Raw genomic sequence first — 20,721 nt, 5'->3', positions numbered from 1 at the left:
TTTGTTTACCACTGTGCTCATACTGCCTGGTACATTGCAGGTGCTCACTGAATGATTGCTGAAGAAACTGGTAAATATAAAGTTAATGTGTACACAGTCAATGTCAGCTGAGAAAGCTATTACCCTAGTGTTCCAAGGTGGATGACCCACCGCTGCTGACTGTGTCCTGAGTTCTGCCCTCACCAATCACCAGCACCCTCCAGTGTGGGCGGAGCAATCCTTCACTGAGGGAGTACTTATGTGACTGTGATGGACAGGGGTGGTGAGGGACACACCAGTACAGTCAGCCACCCAGAAGCTGCTGCACCATGAGTGCCTCTGTGCTGAGCCCCATCAGACCCCTGGCCAGTGTGTCTGGGCTCCTGCAAGTGGCTTCCCTGCTCAGCCTGGTCCTGCTGCTGATCAAGGCCGTCCAGCTCTACCTGCACAGGCAGTGGCTGCTCAAAGCCCTCCAGCAGTTCCCGTGCCCGCCCTCCCACTGGCTGTTTGGACACTCCAAAGAGGTAGGAAGGGGGGAGGGTGGATAGTGGGAGGGCAGAGAGGGCTGGGTTCTCAGAGCATGGTCATGGTCAGCAAGTTACTGGGCCAAGCCTTGCTGTGGGACCTTCACGTGGCCTCGAGGGAAAGCCCAGCTCACCTCTCAGATCTTGACTCTTCACATTGAATGGTCTTGTCCCCTCTCTGTCATCTGACAAAGCCCAGCCCAAATCATCTTTTCCAGGTTTTGCTTCTGGGTCTCTCAGGACACAGGGACACCTCTTGCCCCTGCATGGTATCTCCTGGAGCAGCGCCACCCTGCCCCAGCTCCTTTTGTCTGCAGTGTCCCAGCTGTGAACTCTTCTGGGAGAGACGCCTCTGATCCAGGTGTTAACCCAAAAGTCTTCATGAATGGTGCCTCCTTGAATGAGTGAGGGCCCAAGGGGGGCCCTCTGTTCACTCTGAGTCCCATGTTCACTCTGAGTCAGGGCCCTTCAGCAGAGGCTTGGGCTTCCTTTCATCACATATTAATTATCGCCTCTTGTCCTGCTTTTTACTTATGTATTTATTATTATTTTTTTTAAATTTTATATATTTTTTACATCGTTTTTCATTTTTGCACAATGTATGCATTTTCATCTTGGTTATAGTCCCCATACACTTCCCACCCCCCTTGTTTTGATCCTACTCCCTCCTCACCCCCACCTCCATAGTGTGTCTCTGGTTTATAGTTGCTTGTTGATTTTGATTTTGATTTTCACTTTATTATAATTAGTCATTTTCCTGGTCCCTTATTTAGGTTTTCTAAATTCCTGCTATGAGTGAGACCTTTCGGTATTTTTCTTTTTCTTTCTGGCTTATTTCACTGAGCATGATCCTTTCCAGCTCCATCCATGTTGCTGCAAATTGCATGAGTTTATCTTTGTCTTGCTTCTTAATCTTTCTTTCATACCAACCAGACCAGAAGCTCCACACAGGTGAGGGTCTGTACCATAACCTGCCTCAGTGTTGGACCCAGTGCCTGGCACATGGTGGGTGCTCGTGGACTGAGTACTGACTGAGGGAACCTGTCCTCATTTGGGGAAGTTGTCTCAGAGCTGGTCAATCCTGGTGTCAGAAGGACGCACAGGTGTCAGAAAGACGCACAAAGCTTGGAGACTGCAAAGCAGGGGGCTGCCTTGAGTTACATGTAACAGCTGGAACAAAGAAGAGTTGACTAAATGGAACATGTCTAGAGCCAATTGTTTCTGAGAATTCCAAAGACAGTAAATTAAATCTGAGTCTTGAAAATTGAAGGGAGGCATCTGCTTGTGCTGAAGAAGGAGCATCCCAGCTACATGAGGAGCTGTGCTCAGGCGAAGGGAGAGCAGGCCTAGCTGGGGCAGAGAAGCAGCGGCTGTGGGGTGGGGCAGGGGCCCTGGAGCTGCCAGCTCAGCAGGAGCAGGGAAGAGAAGGGAGGCACAGGCTTTTGTGCTCCACCTTCAGGAGTTTTGTTTTCTTATGTCTACTGCAGGCCATGGGAGCTCACAAAGCTTCCTTGGGATTGGTAAGGGAAAATGAGACAGAAAATCCCAATTCCAAAATCAGACCTCAACACCATTCTCATAGATGTTCATCCAGACTTTGTCTTAAAATATGTACATATGTAGTATGTAAAATACATAGATAATTTAGTATTTAATTTACTTTCATTAATCACATATATCTCAAAATCATTTTATATTAACTAATATTTATACGTTTGTTGAACAATTTGAAAACATGCTAAACTAATGTGGGAAATTACCATCAATATATAAATTTCTGTTTCTATATTAATAGATAGAATCCACTTTATTCTCTAACAAAATTATACGATGAACCTGCTTCCCAGTCATACTGTGCCATACATATGTTAGTGCACTGTTGCCTAGTGATTCCCAATATTTGTACACTGTGATGTCAATCCCTGATTAAGTTTTAATACCAGTTTTGTGTGAAGGCCTTCGGTCAAGGCTTGTACAACCAGGAGTCTGGACTAGAGTCCAGGTTGAAGAAATACTAATGAACTTTTAGGTTTTGTGATATCTGGAACTATTTCCCTGTGACTATCCTGCCTTCACCCCCATCCATGCATGAAAAAAAAGCTCTAATATTTTTCTCTTGGTGACAGTTCCAGAAAAATGAGCTACAACAAATGCTGAAAAGGGTGGAGAAATTCCCGAGTGCCTGTCCTCGCTGGCTCTGGGGAACAAGTGCCCAATTCGTGGTGTACGACCCTGACTACATGAAAGTGATTCTCGGGAGGTCAGGTGAGAGCACGTTATTTACCCTGGCAGGAGCAGCTCTTCCCCTGGGGGACACGGTCTGTGAGCCTCCAGAAGTGACTGCAGATTGCTGCCTAATACTGAGCTTCAACTACCATTTTTACTCCAAGTGAACACTGAAATAGAGGCCTGGGGACAAATTTCTTTTTTATCCAAATGCCTAATGAATTGTTAGGTAAATCATCCCAGATATGAAGATCATTTCCTGCCCACACTGAGTTGGGTTTGGCACATCTAATTGCTGCCTGACCGGAGTCAAGGGATGCCTAAGTCACCTTAAATTGTAGAGAATCTCAGGTTTCCAGCGCGTTCTTTGGCATTGAGAACAGAGATGTTTCTTGCAAATCCACCATCCCAATGCCATGGGGAGCTGATGCTGGAAATTGAGTCTGGCTTCCTGAGTCCAGTGACTCTCAGGAGAGAGTCAGGATGGGAAGAGGAGGCAAGTGAGAGGAAGCCTGAGGCAAGCACCAGTTGACAATCCTCAGGGAGGAGTGGAGCCCATGGTCTGACCACGGCTCCTCGTGGGTCACCTATTTGGTATCCTCTAATTTGCTTTCTTACTATTCTTTCCTTTCAGACCCCAAAGCTAAAGGTTCCTACAATTTAGCAGTTCCCTGGATCGGTGAGTACAACAACTGGGACTGAGTACAACAACCAATCCCTGGGATTGGTGAGTACAACAACTGAGATCCATTTGCCAGGTAGGCCTGCCAAGAACTATCTGTTTGGCACAGAGAACAGCAGGTGACAGTTCCATGTCAGCACCTTCGAGACTGAATCAAGCCTCACTTTTCTAATAAGCCCTCACCCCTTCCCGCTGGGGCTGAGCGCCTCCTGCACAGCTTCCTCCCTCACTTCTTAGCCCTCTCCAGCCTCTCAACCTCACTTTCATTCACCTGCTTCTGTGACCTGCCCCGGACCCTTCCACCTTTATCTCACAGCTTCTTAACCACATTCCAAGTGCCTGTCACTTGTTAAAATCACTTTCTGGAAATGCACTGGGCTGTCCTGTCTTTCTGCATGAAGTACTCCTTGTGATATCCTAGTTTCCCCCCAAATTATGGCCAGTGTCCTCTCTGATGCTGTCTCACTCCCCAGCCCCACCAGCCCAATACCCCCATCCTTCTCTGGTGCAGGGTACGGTCTGCTCCTGCTGAACGGGCAGCCGTGGTTCCAGCACCGGCGGATGCTGACCCCAGCCTTCCACTATGACATCCTGAAGCCCTACGTGGGGCTCGTGGCCGACTCTGTGCGAGTGATGTTGGTAAGTCTGTCCTCTCTCCCGGCCACCCACACAGCACAACCCAGACTCCACCCTCACACGTGTGCGTCCTCGGATGCCCAGACACAGCCGCCCAGAGGACGCTCTCAGGACACGCTCCCTAACTAGCGAGGGCAGCAGGTGCCAGGGCCAACCTTCATCCCACTGGCTATATCCTACTGGAGAGAGAGCCACAGTGGAGAGCAGGTCCTTTTCCCACATCTCTGTCCCCAACCCCCATGGACAGGAGTGCCCATCCCCTGAGCCGCAGGATGTGCCCCCCTAGGCTGGCCCATATGGGCAGCTTCCATGCAGGGCTCACATCCCAGAATGCTGAGCCTCTGGTGCTGGCCTGGCGCTCGGAGCTCCTCCAAGGACTGGAAGCCCCAGTTTCTGAGGAGACGGAGACCCGTCTGTATCTAGTGCTGCTCCTGCCTCTGCCTCACCTCTCTCAGGACTCCACTCCTCACCCTACTCCGCTCAACTAACATTGCATGACAAAGGGAACTGATGTCCCTCATGTCCCTGCCTTAGGAGACCAGGACTGGCCCTTATGCTTTCTCTGGCTTTGGCTAATCTCTTGTGACCTCTGCTGTCCTTCTGGTCAAGTTCACGTCTCAGGCCTGAGAAGATTCACCTATGAACCTGAGGAGCGATGTTTCTTTCTGCATCACATGATCATAATCATAGCTTGGTCATAAAATTCCAAAAAGTCAGAAAAGTCAGAAAATTGGGGTGGACAATTCAATATAAAATGAAAATTTCTCAGAAAATACCATTTCAAGAAAACACTTACTTTATATTTATAACTTGTTAAAAACTATCTAAAAAAGTGAGGAAATTGCATGTGAATAATTAGAGACAGGGAGAGCCCAGCCCCACAGCAGAGGCCTCTGTGCAGTGGAGGAGGGTCCATGTCCCCTGCCCCACAGGACAAATGGCAGCAGCTCAGCGGCCCGAACCCATTTGAGATCTTCGAGCCCATCTCCTATATGACCCTGGACAGCATCATGAAGTGCGCCTTCAGCCACCAGGGCAGCATGCAGACAGACGGGTCAGTGGAGATCCTCCAATGTGGGTCCTTGTTCTTACCAACTGGTGTGGCCTCCGCCGACAGGCAGGTAGTTCAGGCAATGTGGGTCCACATGGGCACAAAAAGTGAGATTCTAATGATTGGGACAGACCAGGGGCAAATTCCAGCCCAGACCAACCTTCATTGTCCCCAGATCCTGACCCCTGGACAGGGAGAAGCTCATTCCCCTTGTAAGGTCCAGGGTGACAAAGCTGTACACATAAATGGCGTGTGTCTTTGTCACTGCCCCACATGCTGAGGATACCCCCCCAGATCCCATCCCCCTCCAGGTTTGAGGGTGCTCCTCTTCAGTATCTTCTGCCTCCTCCCCCTCAGAAACTCCAAGTCCTACATCCAGGCCATTGACGACATAAAGAACCTGTTCGTTGCCCGAGTGAGGAATGCTTTCCACCAGAACGACATCATCTACAGGCTAACCCCTGAAGGCCGCAAGTTCCACCAGGCCTGCGAGGTGGCCCATGAGCACACAGGTTGGTTCCAGCTGCTGGGCTGCCCCCTCCTTCATCAGGCTCATCCAAGGGCCTGGACCTAACCCATTAGCCAGGACCAGGCTGATGCCCCTCAGTATACCAATGCTGGGTACACTTCTGGTGCAATGTTTGGGAATGGAGATCATAGGTTACCAGCTTCCATGCCGGGGTTACACCACACTGGAGATGTTTGAGGAGAGTGTTCTGCCCAGATGGTGTGATCCAGCAGAGGAAGGCTCACCTGCAGAAGGAGGGCGAGCTGGAAAAGATCAGCAAGAAGAGGCACTTGGATTTCCTGGACATCCTGCTCCGTGCCAGAGTGAGTGTGTGTAGGAGAGGTCTAGGCTTTGCCCAGACGCCCCCAGGAAGGAGCAAGCCCCCCAGTGTCACCTGGCCTTCCCCAGATGGAGAATGGGGACAGCTTGTCCGACGCAGACGTCCGGGCAGAAGTGGACACGTTCATGTTCGAGGGGCACGACACCACGGCCAGTGGCATCTCCTGGATTCTCTATGCGCTGGCCGCCCACCCTGAGCACCAGCAGAGGTGCAGGGAGGAGCTGCAGGGCCTCCTGGGGGATGGCGCCTCCCTTAGCTGGTGAGTGCTCCAGAGGCGGCAGGGCCCTGCCCACTGAGGAAAGAGCCCCTGTGTGCCCAGGTGGTGCCTAAAATCTGAGGATGCATCACTTTCAGGGACCACCTGGACCAGATGCCCTACACCACCATGTGCATCAAGGAGGCGCTGAGAATCTACCCACCAGTGCCGGGTATTAGCAGGGAGCTCAGCAAGCCGGTCACCTTCCCTGATGGACGCTCCTTACCTGAGGGTGAGATGGGCCACACCACTCCCTCAGCAACCCCTTGAGACACATGGATGAATAAAAATCCATGTGTCCCAGGGAACTCCTGCTTTCCCTGCATCGTCTTTATTCCTAAGGAATATCTATACTTACTTAATGAGCATGAGATGTGTGAATTGCATGGCACAGGACTTGCTCCAGCAAAAGCTCAATCGTTAAATCTTAGCCCTAAATTTAGAAATAAAATTACAATTCCTTGTAAGATTGGGTGGACTGAAAATCAGAGAGCAGCTAGGAAGATGTGGTTCCCCCCATGGGCTCCAGGCAGATTGGGGAGGTCAGGGGGTCCTCACACATGAACCCATGGTCCAGGCTCTGAGCAGACATCAGGTGAGGCCGAGAACCAGACCTGTAGCGCAGCTGTGGGAGAAGGCTCCGCACCCCTACTGGGTCTAACCACTGTACTGGAGATCCTGGCTGTGGGTCCCTCATCCTCTGAGGCTCTGGCACCTCATGTGAGCCATGGATGAAAGGACTTCCGGAGGGTGACTGTGGGAACTGAATCATTTACTGCAAAGTCCCCAAATGCTCACGGAGGGGAGTGATAGTTGTGAGTAGTTGCCTCAGGGGAGCGTCCTGCTCTCTACAGCTTACTCTCCTGGCTACTCGCTCTCATCCCCACTGCACACATGCTGTGCCGTGTCCGCCCACCGCTCTGCCACGGGATCCTTTCACTCACATCATGGCCATCCAGGCTCTGGGATTTTGCTCATGCACGTGTCCCCTCCGGGTGGGGAACCAGGCCAACCCAGGGTGTCCTCACACTTCTCTCCTCCCTGCCCCACAGGAATCTTTGTGGCGCTCTCCATTTATGGGCTGCACCACAACCCCAACGTGTGGCCAAACCCTGAGGTACGTGGGCAGGCCGGGGTGTGGGGGCCTCTCCTGACCAAAGCTCTTCTGGCTCCCACTGGAGGCCACGCCCTGGTCAGGGGAGGAGGGGCTGCCCCTATGCCTGAGCCTGTTAAACTATCTCTGCAGGTGTTTGACCCTTCCCGGTTTGCTCCTGGCGCTGCTCGGCACAGCCACGCTTTCCTGCCCTTCTCAGGAGGGTCCAGGTAGGCGGGCCTCTCCTTGTGGGGATGGAGCGTCTCAGGTGATGTCCTGATGGGGACTCCCCCATCGTGTGTGCTGGCTGCAGTGACCACCACAATATTAGCTCATCGGGAAGGGGCATTGATATGTGTACAGGAGAAACGTGCAATTTCAGGCTGGGCCAAGGAGACTTAACCCACGTTCTTTCCCAAGGTCACACACAATTCACTGTCAGAGGCTGTTCAAAAATCACTGTATTCTCTTTAGCAGCATGACATTTAGAATTAGAATTTTTCATAAAAATTAAACCTCACATATTTATTTTCTCATGCAACGGTGATCTTAAAAACTGGTTTTTTCTCTGTCCTTCTTCTCAGCTCACCCACTGCCTATTCCACAGATGCCAATATATATCAAGCATCATGTGATAGAATTTCCAGCCACCCTCGTATGCTAACTGTTCAAGACATAGAAAAATGCTCACCGTAGCCATTTGGAGAAGCTTTACACCTATTTCTGTATTCTCTATTTTTGAAGTGTTCAGCAACAAAATATGGAGCATTTATATTTACATAAGAATGAAATTTAGGTACCTTTGGCCCAGAGAACACAGAATCCACATTGGGAAAAGTATACAAATATGGAATATGAACAATGTGACAGAAAATTATTAGAAACAATATAACAGAAAATTATATATATGCATAACTTTTAAGGACTCTATTGTGAGAAATAAAAAGAACACTAGAAATTGTTGATCTGGCCAAGTGTACTTCAAATGGCTCCTATGAAAATCTAATTACCCTCGAGATACCAACTTCCATGTATTTTGAAAGTAGTTATGACAAAAATGTCTTTTATCAACCCAAACTTCTGTGTGTTTTTCTATTCTGTGTCAATGGTCACAGAAGTCTTTAGCTAATTATGCTCCAAGATTTGGTTTCTTCCAGGGCTGAGGACTTTTTCTTAGTCATCAGCTGCGTTGTGCCCCCACTAGAGGTCAGAGAGCACAAGGGACCCAATGCCTGTGTCAGAACTAATGTTTGCTTTTACATTATTCATTTCCAGTAATTTTTTAAGTTTAAAAATTTATTTAAAATGGAAAGATTGTATTAAGCTTCTCTCTGGGTACCAAGTCTTATGCTGGGATTTGGGAACACAGATGAAAGATAGCACCTTGAATCTAAGAGTTCACAGTCAAGTAACAAATATCTCTACCCAGGGCAGACATTATTTGTTCTTTCTTTCACTTACTCACTTACTCACTCACTCAAAGATTAGATTGGTTGTAGCTCATGTTCCTGACACTGTACTGGACACTCACACTGATGTGTCCTGAATGAAATACTACTGATGACTTGGGTTCCAGGGTGGAAGAAGGACAGTGTTACAGGGGGCAGGCCAGGTACCATCACAGTCAGGGGAGAGCGTGACCCCCCACGTGGATAGAGTGTGTGTGACCCTAGGATGAGTTTGGGAATAGGTCACATGAAGGGGGACCATGAATGTCTACTCCCAGGCCAACACTCAGCAGCCAATTCTCCTCAACTCAGAGTTTGGCTGGAATTCCTGTCTCATTTCGTTTTTCCATCCTCACCCAGGAACTGCATCGGGAAGCAGTTTGCTATGAATGAGATGAAGGTGGCCGTGGCCCTGACTCTGCTTCGCTTTGAGCTGGCGCCAGATCCCTCCAGGGTCCCCGTTCCAATCGCAAAAGTTGTGTTGAGGTCAGAGAACGGAATCCACCTGCGCCTCACGAAGCTTCAGTAACCCTGTGGACATGGACCAACTCTGAGGGCCTCCCGCTGGCCATCCCATCTTGCCTCATCTGCTGCTGCTTCCGCCCACGCCCTGCTTTCTATGTGCCCACCTCTGGCACACCTATCTGCAGACTCTAATCAGTTTCTTACTCCGCCCCCTTGTTGCAGATGTCCTGTTTGCTGTCCACCTGTCTCCACCCTCCAGCATTTCAACTCTCCACTCTGACATGCTCTCTGTCCTAAGTCTATCTGTCCTCTCCCTGAATTTTTTCTTTCTGTTCTACTCTGAACCTTTATAAGTTTCCTCCTGCTGCTTTAACAAGTTACCACAAACTTAGTGATTTACAACAACACAGACTTTTAACCCTAACACTTCAGAATCAGTAGTTGGAAATAGGCTCACTGGGCCTCTCATATGTGTTACAGAGGTTCTCAGGGAATATATCTTTCTGTTTTTTCCAATTTCTAGAACTTTACTCTTAATGTCTTTCAGTGATTGGATTAGCTGCTCCCATATTACCAAGGAAATCTGATTCTCTTAAGTCAACTGAATGGAGATGTTAGCCATCTCCAAATACAAGCATCTAGAACATTCTTTAACTGAGTAACTGGCTCCACACCCCATGCAACTTAACACATAAAACTAAACTCACAGTCCCCCTTGCGGCCTGGCTTCCACACACTTTCCCTTCAACTCTACCTTGTCTACAAATAAAGCCTTTAATACAGTCCCACGAGTGCCAAGTGTCTGCACATCTGCAAGTGCCCAGAGCTTTCTGGAGACAGTGACACACTGGAGGATGTCCCCCACCTCCCTGGCCCTGCACAGTAGATGCTCTTCTTAACACAGCACGTTCCATGTGAAGGCGTTAGAGAGGATCTAAAAATCTCTCTCACACACACATGCATGTAACCAAAACAACCTCCCTAGTGAAATGAGGGATACCATGCAGATAATTAGAGTCCTTGTTTCTGCAACTGGTCATATGGCCACAGCCGAATTTATAACTACCTTCCTCTACCCCCATTCCATGCTTACTTTGTCCTCAAAGCACCTCAGATTTTGTGGTTCTTGTCTCTAAAGGGCGAGGTCCATCACCCTGCCCCCAGATTGGGTCATGGAATTTTTCATGAACTTTAATGTCAGGGCACAGAGCATTCAGTGAAGTCCTCAGGTAACTCCTGTACTCCCCAGTCTTCATCATCTTGTTTGGGGAGGAAGCTACCATTCACCTTGATTATCTGGATCAACTCAGTGCAGCCACAGCTTTTGATTCAAAGGCATGAACCCTAAGGGGGCAGGTGGAAGTTGTACTTACACTTCAATGAATCATCGTTGTGTCTCCTGGTGGAATCATTCCCGCCTTTGGAACTACATCTACTGGTCTACTGACAGCATGAGGTGGTTTTACCAGCAGTGAAATGTTCCTAAGTAGATCAGCGGGGATAATAGTGAGTGGTAGCACTCCCTCTTCCATTTGTGATTTTTGGACTTGTGAATCCTGGCTGTGGAAGAAATAGCACCAAATACAGTCATGCATCACTTAAAGACAAGGATATTCTTGACTGTGCAGGTATCACCCTGTGCACTTCCATTAGCCTTGATGGACCGTCGTGCTGCCATAAGATGCTCAGCGCAGTCTAGGGGACAAGGTCATTTATTGACATATGACTGTCATTGACCAAAATGAAGTGAGCAACACATGACTGCATTGTACACTGATATAGAGCATAGGATCCTCCTGCATAACCTTGCCTCAGCCCTGCAAGCTATCACCACCAAGCTGGTGCTGTGTACCCAACCAATCCTGACGATATTCTCTACTTCTGGAATGTATATTGGGATAGATAAGTTCAGCAGTTTGTAAAGAAGGCTCAACAGACTTTTGGAATTTGTTGTTTCCAACTTCATTGGGAACTTCCCAAATAACCCAATTCCAATTTTCAGACTCCCTTATGTCCCAATCAATGCTCTCACTTAATGAAACACAAAATATGTGTTAGGAATTTAATTTATTTTGTCAGTCACACAGTGGCTGATGGCATTTTGTACCTTGTTTTCAGAATCTTAGCCTGACTTAGGCTGATGGCTACATGGCATGAGGATTACTTTTAAGGAAGATACACAATTATGCAGGTCATGTATAGCCTGGGCAAATTGAGTATTTACATTGTCATAGATTTTTCACTGCCTCTCCAATGACTCAATGAGAGAACAAATGCCAGAATATGGAACCGATTTAGCAAATTTATCCTTATGCTACCTTAGAGATATTCTCTGTACCAATATTTATATTTGCCAGGATTTTACCAGAGAAGAACCAATGGAGGTTCAGTTGCTTAAGAAGTAAAACTTTTTTTCATGTACCTCTTTGATAATATATATATGTATACATATATATGTATATATGTGTATATATGTGTGTATATATGTATATATGTGTATATATACATATATGTGTATATATGTATGTATGTATATATGTATACATATATATATCTCCTTTGGGGAAAAGTGTCTAGTCCACTTTTTTTTTTTTTAGATTGATTTATTTCTACAAGTACTGGGTACAGTTAGAAGCGCGGGAGGGTGAGAGAATTCACCAGAGCCAGAGCGGGGAACAGAACAGGCAGAGGGACGAAATACACTGCTGAGGGGAGCAGCGGGCGGCAGGAGAGGTCTGCGCGCCATGTGGGACACTCACTCAGCGGCCAAGGATCGAACCGGCACTGCAGAGGCTGCAGGCACCTTCGCAGCCCAGCGCTCCACCACTGCGCCACCAGAGGAGGCCCTAGTCCACTTTTTAATCACTTCCTTATTATTTATTTATTTATTTATTTACTCACTCATTCATTCAGTTAGTTTGTTATGTGTTGGGTGAGTTTGCCATAGCTTCTGAATATTAACCCTTTGTCAGACATATGCGAATGTTTTCTCCTATATGGTGTAAAGAATTCTATAGGTATAAGCAATAAATGGCCTTTATTATGTTGAGGTACATCGTCTCTGTACCCACCTTGTGGAGAATTTTTATCTTCAGCATGTTCAATTCTGTCAAACGTATTGTCTGCATCTATTGATTTTCCTTCATTCAGTCAAGGTGGTATATCACATTGATTGTTTAGTGTTAACCTCACTAGAATAATGACCATTTACTGTGGCATGTGATTATTTTAGTTATTTCTCTCTGAGGGAAGAAATCTGATACTGTCAAAAAAAAAAAAAAACCCAAGATGTGAAAGCAATGGTACTTCATTAAAAATACTAATATATGGGCCTCCCCGGTGGCGCAGCGGTTGAGCGCTGGGTTGCGAATCTGCCCGCGGCCTCTGCGGCGCCAGTTCAATCCCCGGCTGCTCCCCGGCCACCGGAGGAGAGTCCCACATGGCGCACAGACCTCTCCTGCCGCCCGCTGCTCCCCTCAGCAGTGTACTTGGTCAGTCTGCCTGCTCTGCTCCCCGCTCTGGCTCTGGTGAATTCTCTCACCCTCCCGCGCTTCTGACTGTACCCAGTGCATGTATAAACAAAAAACAAACAAACAAACAAATAAATAAATAAAACATGCCTCTATAAAAAAAATAAAATAAAAAAACTAATACACTAAAAAATATTTATGAGGTTGCTGAATCAAAGTATACAAAGGCAGAGAGAGGATAAACAAAGGAAGGCTGCCAGACTTCCAAATTCTATGGAAGCAAACAGGACAACACTACTCAACTGCAAACATCTGCCATCTTTCAAGAGAAAGGAAGAAAGTCTCCAAGGAAAAACCCCAGTCTCAGAGGATAAGTGGTCCACAGGATGGAGTCTAAAGCAACAAAAGAATATTCCAAGTCTTTCCAATCTAATGGGGTTTTTCCTGCTTGGTTTTGAAATTCCTGCAGACCAGAGATTCCTTTCTCTCTGTTAATGTTTGCCTTTTGAAGTAGGGATATGTGTAACTGTTGTACCACTGATGTCCAGAATTTATTTGGGGAAGAAAAAACTTGTTTTTAACTTTAACAGATCCAGAAATGAAAGGGAATTTTGTTCAATGATGGATTATAGTCAGAAACACAACCATAACGAAGTTAGATGACTTGTGTGATAATTCATCATACCCGGTAAACAGGACGGCAGAGGAAGACTTGACATGCACATGGATGAAGGCCACGAAAAGGCAGAAGGCCAAGTAGGGACAGATTAGGAGATACTGACTCTGAAGAAAGGAGCTGTGTGGCCATAAACAAGGAATTCCAGCAGCCACCAGAAGCTGAAAAAGGAAAGCAATGAATTCAGCTAGAGTGTGCAGAGAAAGTATGGCCCCACCAATACATTGATTTTGTCCCAGTGATACTAACCAAACTCTGACTTTCAGAACTATGAGATTAAACTTACATAGTTTTAAGTCACCCAGTATCTGGTTAACTGTTACATGTGCCCCTCAGCGAATATAGGAAGGATCCTTTCTCTGATTTGCTCATAGAACTATTCACGCATTTACTCAAAAGCAGATGTCTTTTGAGCTCATATTTTTTAGTGTATAAGGCAGAAAATAAGTTAGTACAATGAATAATGATTACGGTTATACTGAAGGAAGAAATAGCATACTTAGGTCATACAAGGAAGAGAAAATAAATAAAGAATCTTGGGGGTGACTAGGAGTTCACTATTTGCAAAGTTAGAAAAAGGAATCATCTCTGGGAAATACAAAGACATAACATGAAAGAGAAAGGGAGGGAGACCCATTTACCTGCCAGTCACCACTGCTCTTGTTTTTTCCACAATAATCTCCCTCAACATTGTATCCAGAGGCAAATTCATAAAGTAAAACCAAATATATTTCAGGACAAATTATTGGAAAGGCAAATTGTCAAGTTGCCTCATTTCTCATTGACCTGTTGCCTTACCCACCAAACCTCTTACTCCAGCACCTACTGCTTTGCCCTAACTTGTGACATGTGGTTCATTACAAACCACAGGACCAGCGTTCTTTGCTTCCTCTCCTAAATACCAGGTTCCTGCCCAAACCCAAGGGGAGGAGCATGTTGCTTAATCCATTTACCATCCTTTCCCCAGTTTGGTGGTTAATTTCCAGCTCCATCCAACGCTTGCCCCAGGAACCTTGGACCCTGACTCTTAACATACTTGGATCAGCACCAGTTTATCACTAATAGCACAAAGACAGTAATAGAAGTTTGAAATCACAGAACCTGGGTTTAAATTTTGATTGGGTATCTCCCTTTCTTTCTCTAAATCCTCAGTTTCCTCTACTATGAGGGCTCATAATGTTTGCTAACAACTAAAACTTATTGAGCATTATATGTTCTAGGCACTGAGCAAAGAATTTCATATTTTTTCACAATAATCCTACAAAACAGATTTTTTTTTAAATTGTCATAGTCTAAGTGAGAAACTGAGGCACAAAGAGGTTAAGTCTTGTGCAGGTGAGTCTGTTGGTAAGAGGTTGCACCAGCATTCAAATCAAGGGAGACAGGCTCCAGACATCTTGCTATTGACCATTAAGGTAAAGAGGTGATTATTAGGTTGAGCCTCCAATCCATACATGGAGACCCCCAAACTTTTTGGGGGGGCATTTCATGTTAGAGCTGTTTGATTCAGTATTTCTAAGTAGCAGGAGAGTCTTTCAGGTTATCAGCTCCACACATTGGAGAAAATGAGTCACTCTCTGGGACAATTTTCATGAGAAAGTTTTGGGCAAACCATGGGACTAGATGTAACAATCATTGAAAATGATGCCTCTGGAGAATTTCTACTGACAGGAGGAAGTCTTACAATATAGTGACCAAAGCAGAACACAGAACTGAGCGAGAGTGAGTTCAATGCTTACAACAATTGTGCTAGCAATGTTGTTAATCAGCAACATCTTTCCTTGTATTAGGTATCCAAAACCCCAAGCAAGCATCCTTGAAGGTTGTAACAAGATTCCCTGTCCAGACCCCTCCCATGGGACACACGGTGCTTACTGTCCCCTGTAAATCCTTGCTGGTTTCATGAATGAATGGATCAATGAATGAATGGATCTATGAGAAGAAAACTTTGGACCTTAGATCACCATCTTTAATGGACCAGATTTGATTCTGAGTGCCATTTTTAAAGGAAACGAATAATTTTATTCTAAATGCCTCCTGGTTCCTGTTTTAGACAACAGAAAAGCAAAGGGGGACAGTTGACCAAAGGTGGCACCTGGAAGAGATCAGTCCTGTGAGTCAGTCACTGCTGGAAATTCTTGTATTTTGGATTTGATAAAGTTGGGTTTCATTCATCATAACTTGTTTACTTTATCTATTCTACAATGATTTCAACTCTCAAGCAAAGACCTTTTATCTAAACTTTTCCTTGCATTTCCCATTCAAGAGAAAGCACAGAATTTGTGGATAAGGACATTCTGTACCTTCCACTGGGAGTGACAGAAGAGGTGAGACAGAGAGGTTTCCTACTCAGGACCCTGCATGGTGCTGACAAAAGTGAAACTTCCCCCAAATGTCTCTCATTTGTTTAGCAATTGATCTTTCCAAAGCACAACTACAAATACAAGTCAATGCACTAGGTATATTAACCTCATTGTACAAGCAAGAAAACTAAGACCCAGAGATGTTAATGGACTTTCTCATGGCCACACAGCAGGAAATTCTCAGTGTTTGGACAACCACCTCAAATTTCTAACTCCAGTTTCTAGTACCTGCCGGCAACTCAAGGTGGAGCAACAGAAGTATCATTGTTCAAGAGAAAGGAAGAATGTTCCTCTCCCATTCAAGAACACAGAGTATCTTCCCACATACCTGTGTCTTTTATGTATATATCTTAACACTGTCTTATAGTTTCCAGCATGAAGGTATTTTGTGTCCTTTGTTAAATTTATTTCTAGGTGTTTTATGCTTTTGATGTGATTGTAAATGGGATTATGTTCTTCATCTCTCTTTCTTATAGATTATTTTTTTTGTGAAGAGCAATGCAAAGATTTTGTTTATTGATTTTGTATCCTGTCACTTTAGCCAATTCATTTATTATGTCTAATATGTTTTAAGTGGAGTCTCTAGACCTTTTTTTGTATATTATCATAGCATCTGCAAAAATGATTGTTTTACACCTTCTTTTCCAATTTGGTTCCCTGCTATTTCCTTTTCTTGCCAACTCTATGACCACACTGTGAAAGCATTAATTTTATAGTCATCTTCTGTTACAAAATGAAAGGGAATCAGCAAAATCCTGCCGCTAGATCTATAGAACTTCAGGAAGTTGGTCTGAAACTGGTATTATGCCTTGGCAGATGATAAAAGAGAGGGCTATAGCCCTGATGAAGCAGATGCTGTAGAGGTATTAAAGTAGACCTACCAAATAGGAAAGCATCATAACTAAGATTATGTAAAATTATTGAAATTCCCCTGTATTTGAATGGAGAAGGAATCATGGCATAGATACTGCTAACCCAATCTCTCCAATGTCACATAAAATGGTGCTTAAAAGCCTGGTGTATTTATAGCTCTTCATTCATATCATCAGTCAGTTAATAGAAAGGTCAGTTTTAATTATTTCTCACTCAATATATAGTTCAAAGTGGTTGCTAGTGGTAAATACAATTAGTACTACAATAAAACATAAATTTGTGGCTGCCTCTGCCGCTGAACGCCAGTGAACTTACTGAAAAGAGGGAGGCTTTCACTCAGACACATAGTACATCCGAGTGAATAAGACCCCCTTCGCCTGTGCGCTGGACTGGACAGTCAATGACGGGTAAGATCGGGGACAGACTAAAGAAGGCACTGGCCAGCCTCATGTCTGTGACTCCTGACGACCTAAGACAGGTACAGTCCCCGAGGAGCTTCATCATAAAAATCTCTGGCGTTAAATTCAGACAAATGTCTAAATGGCTGTAAGCCCAATCTAGGCAATAAGCCCGCAGTAAAAAACCCCTCCTTTGCTTGTAAACAAGGCTGCTAAGAGATTGCCTACAAACAAGCCTGATGGAATTACCTATAAAGCAGATTAACCATTAACCAGTTAGTCATTGTTTCTGAATAAGTAGTAACTTAGCAACTTGTCTATAATTATACTATTTTCTTACCTACCTGACTTTTTCTATATATATGTAAAAATCAGTTTCAGGAAATGTATTGTAGCCACATATGCTTAGCAACTTGTAAACCATTAGCTAGAAAATTGTATTCTATGCCTAGGTAACAAGAAACATTGTTATACTAGGAAAATAGATTTTGTGTGACCTAATGCCTTTTGAAAATGTACAAATATGCATAATGATTTGAGCAAATTACATTCAGATCTTCACTCTTGAAGTGTGTCTATCTGTCATTTATACGCCGAATCCTTGACCATCCTGCACGAGTTTCACATCCCTGGGACGGCCTTGCCAGTCTACCACTGCGCTGGTCCACGGCAGGTGGCGCCCATTTAAGTATTTAAACATTTGATTAGGGCCTCCCCTGGTGGCCCAGCGGTCCCTGGACTGTGAAGCTGCCTGCAGCCTCTGCAGCCCGTTTGATCCCAGGCCGCCTGCGAGGGTCCCACATGGTGTGCAGACCTCTCCTACCGCGCCCACTGCTCCCCTCAGCAGTGTATTTCATCAGTCTGCCTGTTCTGTTCCCTGCTCTGGCTCTGGTGAGTTATCTCACCCTCTTGCGCTTCTGACTGTACCCTGTACTTGTATAAATAAATAAATCTTTAAAAAATAAATAAATAAATAAATAAATAAATCTTTAAAAAATAAACATTTGATTATATAAAACTATGAATTTACATATCAAAATGAAAATTCTATTGCCTCATAGAACCAAAAAAAAAAAAAAGCTACCAAATAAACATTACTGAGTTAATTAAAGTAGAATGTGAATTCCTTGTAATCTGTTTTGTTTCCTACTTAGTTCAAGTACCTAACATATTGCTTGGTACCTAGTAGGTGCACACTGCTTGATTGATGAGGAAACTGTTTAGTGGAAAGTTAATATGTACACAGTCATTATCAATTTCAGCTGAAAAAGGCTTTCCTCTACTGTTCTAGAGTGGATCATCCAGAATTAATTACTTATGGTGCCTGAGCTCTAAGCTCTGCCCTCACCTCCTCTCCCCCACCCCCATGTGGGTGGGCCATCCTTCCAGCAGGGAAGGTTGATCAGTGGTGCAGATACTGTGAGTCAGCCACCCAGAAGCTGCTGCACCATGAGTGCCTCTGTGCTGAGCCCCTCCGGACCCCTGGCCAGTGTGTCTGGGCTCCTGCAAGTGGCTTCCCTGCTCAGCCTGGTCCTGCTGCTGATCAAGGCCGCCCAGCTCTACCTGCACAGGCAGTGGCTGCTCAAAGCCCTCCAACAGTTCCCGTGCCCGCCCTCCCACTGGCTGTTTGGACACTCCAAGGAGGTAGGAGGAGAGGGGTGGGGGAGTGGGAGGGTGGGGAGAGCTGGGTTCTCAGAGAAAGTCACTGGACCAAGCCTTGCTGTGGGACCTTCACCTGGCCTCCAGGGAAAGCCCAACTCACCTCTCAGGTCTTGACTCTTCATCATAATCAACAGAGCGTGCTCCCTCAGGGCAGCCTGGGCTGGAGGCTCAAGTGGGTGGGACCTTCCTTCCTCAGGCAGGTCTGCAGCCTGTCCTGGTAGCCCTGCTCTTTGAGGACAACATGGTTCGTTTCTGGGTCTTTCCAGAAGATTGAGAAACATCTGTTGTTTTCTGCATGCTTCCTTGCTCTCTTGCTGGCCTTTAGCATGCTTGGGAGCACAGACATCATCTGAATGATTCCTGCCCTATACCATTCAATCTGAGCAGCCCATAGACAGGAATCCAGGTATCAGGTGGCAGGAAAAAAGCTCACCTGCCAGGGAGTTGAGTGTGACGAGAGCTCAGGACCAACTGGTCAGTCTTGCCCCGACTACAATTCTGTGGACACAGCATTTTAAGGACTTAAAATGTTGCCATTCCCAGGCAAATGTAAATAATCAACCTGGGGAAGGCCTCTAAGAAGAGGTAAATGTCATTTGACTTGTGTAATGAAACAAGTCTGTTTATTTATTCTGGGCAATTAAGAGATTTTGTGGACATAGGACTCTGAGCACTTATACTTTGCTGTTGCCAGGTAAACATAAGGAACCAAGCCCAGGCGGGCCTCTAGCAAGGGGTACTGACATTGGCCTTGTGCCAGCAAACAAGTCTGAACCGTTCGGCTCTGGCCTGGAGCTCTGTGCAGCTGCGTCTCTCACCCCCATCCCTGTACCTCATTTCCCACCAGAGAGCCTGGCCCAGACAGATGATTGTCCATGGGGTGAGTGACCAAGGAAGGACATCAGTTGCAGCTTGCAGGCTGGGCAGGCACAGTGACCCATGCAGCTCACTGCACTAAGCCTGGGGGGTTGAGGTAGAGAGGGAGGCCACGGTCCTCTCAGAAGAGAACAGTGCTTATCAGCAGCGTTCAGTGAAGATGGGGCTGTTAAAATGAGTCATAGAGAAAGTCTCATCACCCTGTCCCCTCAACACGGAGATGGCAGTCAGGTGTTTGGAGGGATAGAAGGAGGGAGGACAGGAGAGCGCAGGCTACAGGAAGGACAGTGCTCCCTACCCCACTCTGCCTGCAAGGAGCTTGAGAGGTAAGGGGTAGTGAATTGTGGTGGTAGCACCTCAAAGTAACCAAAGAGGGCGGATGAAGAGGGACCCACACATGGTTTGTGTATTGAACATTCAATGGAAATGAGATGAGAATGTGATTGAAGGGAGCTGAGACCGCTCTCCTTGCAGAGAGTTTTGATGGATTATGAGTAGATTACAGCCAGATAGAAACTGGAAATAGCCAAAGCCTCCAGGAACTGCACCCAGTACCCCCACCTTTCTCTGTCCTCATCTTCTCTTTGACCCTTGGTTACTCCTTGTCCTCCGCCTGACTGTGCATTCTGGCCTCGGCCCTCTGCTCACACTGCGCCCTCCACCTTGAATCCCTCCTCCGTCATCTGACAAAGCCCAGCCCATATCACCTCTGCCAAGTTGTGTCTCTGGTCTCCTAGGACACAGGGGACACCTCTTGCCCCTGCAAGAGTGGTCTCTCCTGGAGCAGCGCCACCCTGCCCCAGCTCCTTTTGTCTGCAGCGTCCCAGCTGTGAACTCTTCCAGGAGAGATGCCTCTGATCCACCTGTTAACCCAATAGTCTTGGTGAATCATGCGTCCTTGAATGAGCGAGGGCATGAGGGGGACCTGTCCCAAGTCCACTTAAGTCAGGCCCCTTCTCCAGAGTCTTGGGCTTCCTTCTTCACATATTAATTATCGTCTCTTGTCCTGCTCCTTAATCTTTCTTTCATCCCAACCAGACCAGAAGCTCCACACAGATGAGGGTCTGTACCATACCCTGCCTCAATGTCAGACCCAGTGCCTGGCACATGGTGGGTGCTCACGGACTGAGTACTGACTGAGGGAACCTGTCCTCATTTGGGGAAGTTGTCTCAGAGCTGGTCAATCCTGGTGTCA

The 20,721-nt window shown here is 46.2% G+C and overlaps 2 protein-coding genes across 3 annotated transcripts in view; both read left to right on the top strand.

Annotated features, from left to right (window-relative positions):
* Positions 1-308: 308 nt before the first annotated feature.
* On the top strand, positions 309-9,475 carry LOC311177409 (cytochrome P450 4A11-like; the record flags this gene model as incomplete). Of its 2 annotated transcripts, none has more annotated exons than XM_084243397.1 (12): positions 309-503; positions 2,630-2,768; positions 3,364-3,408; positions 3,923-4,050; positions 4,980-5,101; positions 5,552-5,610; positions 5,823-5,929; positions 6,015-6,205; positions 6,301-6,434; positions 7,255-7,319; positions 7,449-7,525; positions 9,104-9,475. In XM_084243397.1, 12 exons carry the CDS (start codon positions 309-311, stop codon positions 9,270-9,272), a joined length of 1,431 nt encoding a protein of 476 aa, XP_084099523.1. In that variant the 3' UTR covers positions 9,273-9,475. The 2 variants fall into 2 exon arrangements, with proteins under 2 accessions (XP_084099523.1, XP_084099522.1); XM_084243396.1 differs by having other exon boundaries at positions 5,456-5,610.
* Positions 9,476-18,437: 8,962 nt separating this feature from the next.
* Positions 18,438-20,721, top strand: part of LOC311176651 (uncharacterized protein) — a gene marked incomplete at both ends in the record, with an annotated part of 33,706 nt that continues 31,422 nt past the window's right edge. The window contains one exon of the mRNA XM_084242305.1: positions 18,438-18,632. Within this exon, the coding sequence (XP_084098431.1) occupies positions 18,438-18,632 (195 nt within the window). The remainder of the gene's footprint in view (positions 18,633-20,721) is intronic.

This window comes from Talpa europaea (genome assembly GCF_964194135.1).
Source record: "Talpa europaea genome assembly, chromosome: 9".
Taxonomy (NCBI): domain Eukaryota; kingdom Metazoa; phylum Chordata; class Mammalia; order Eulipotyphla; family Talpidae; genus Talpa; species Talpa europaea.
This window is presented reverse-complemented; position numbering and strand designations above follow the sequence as displayed.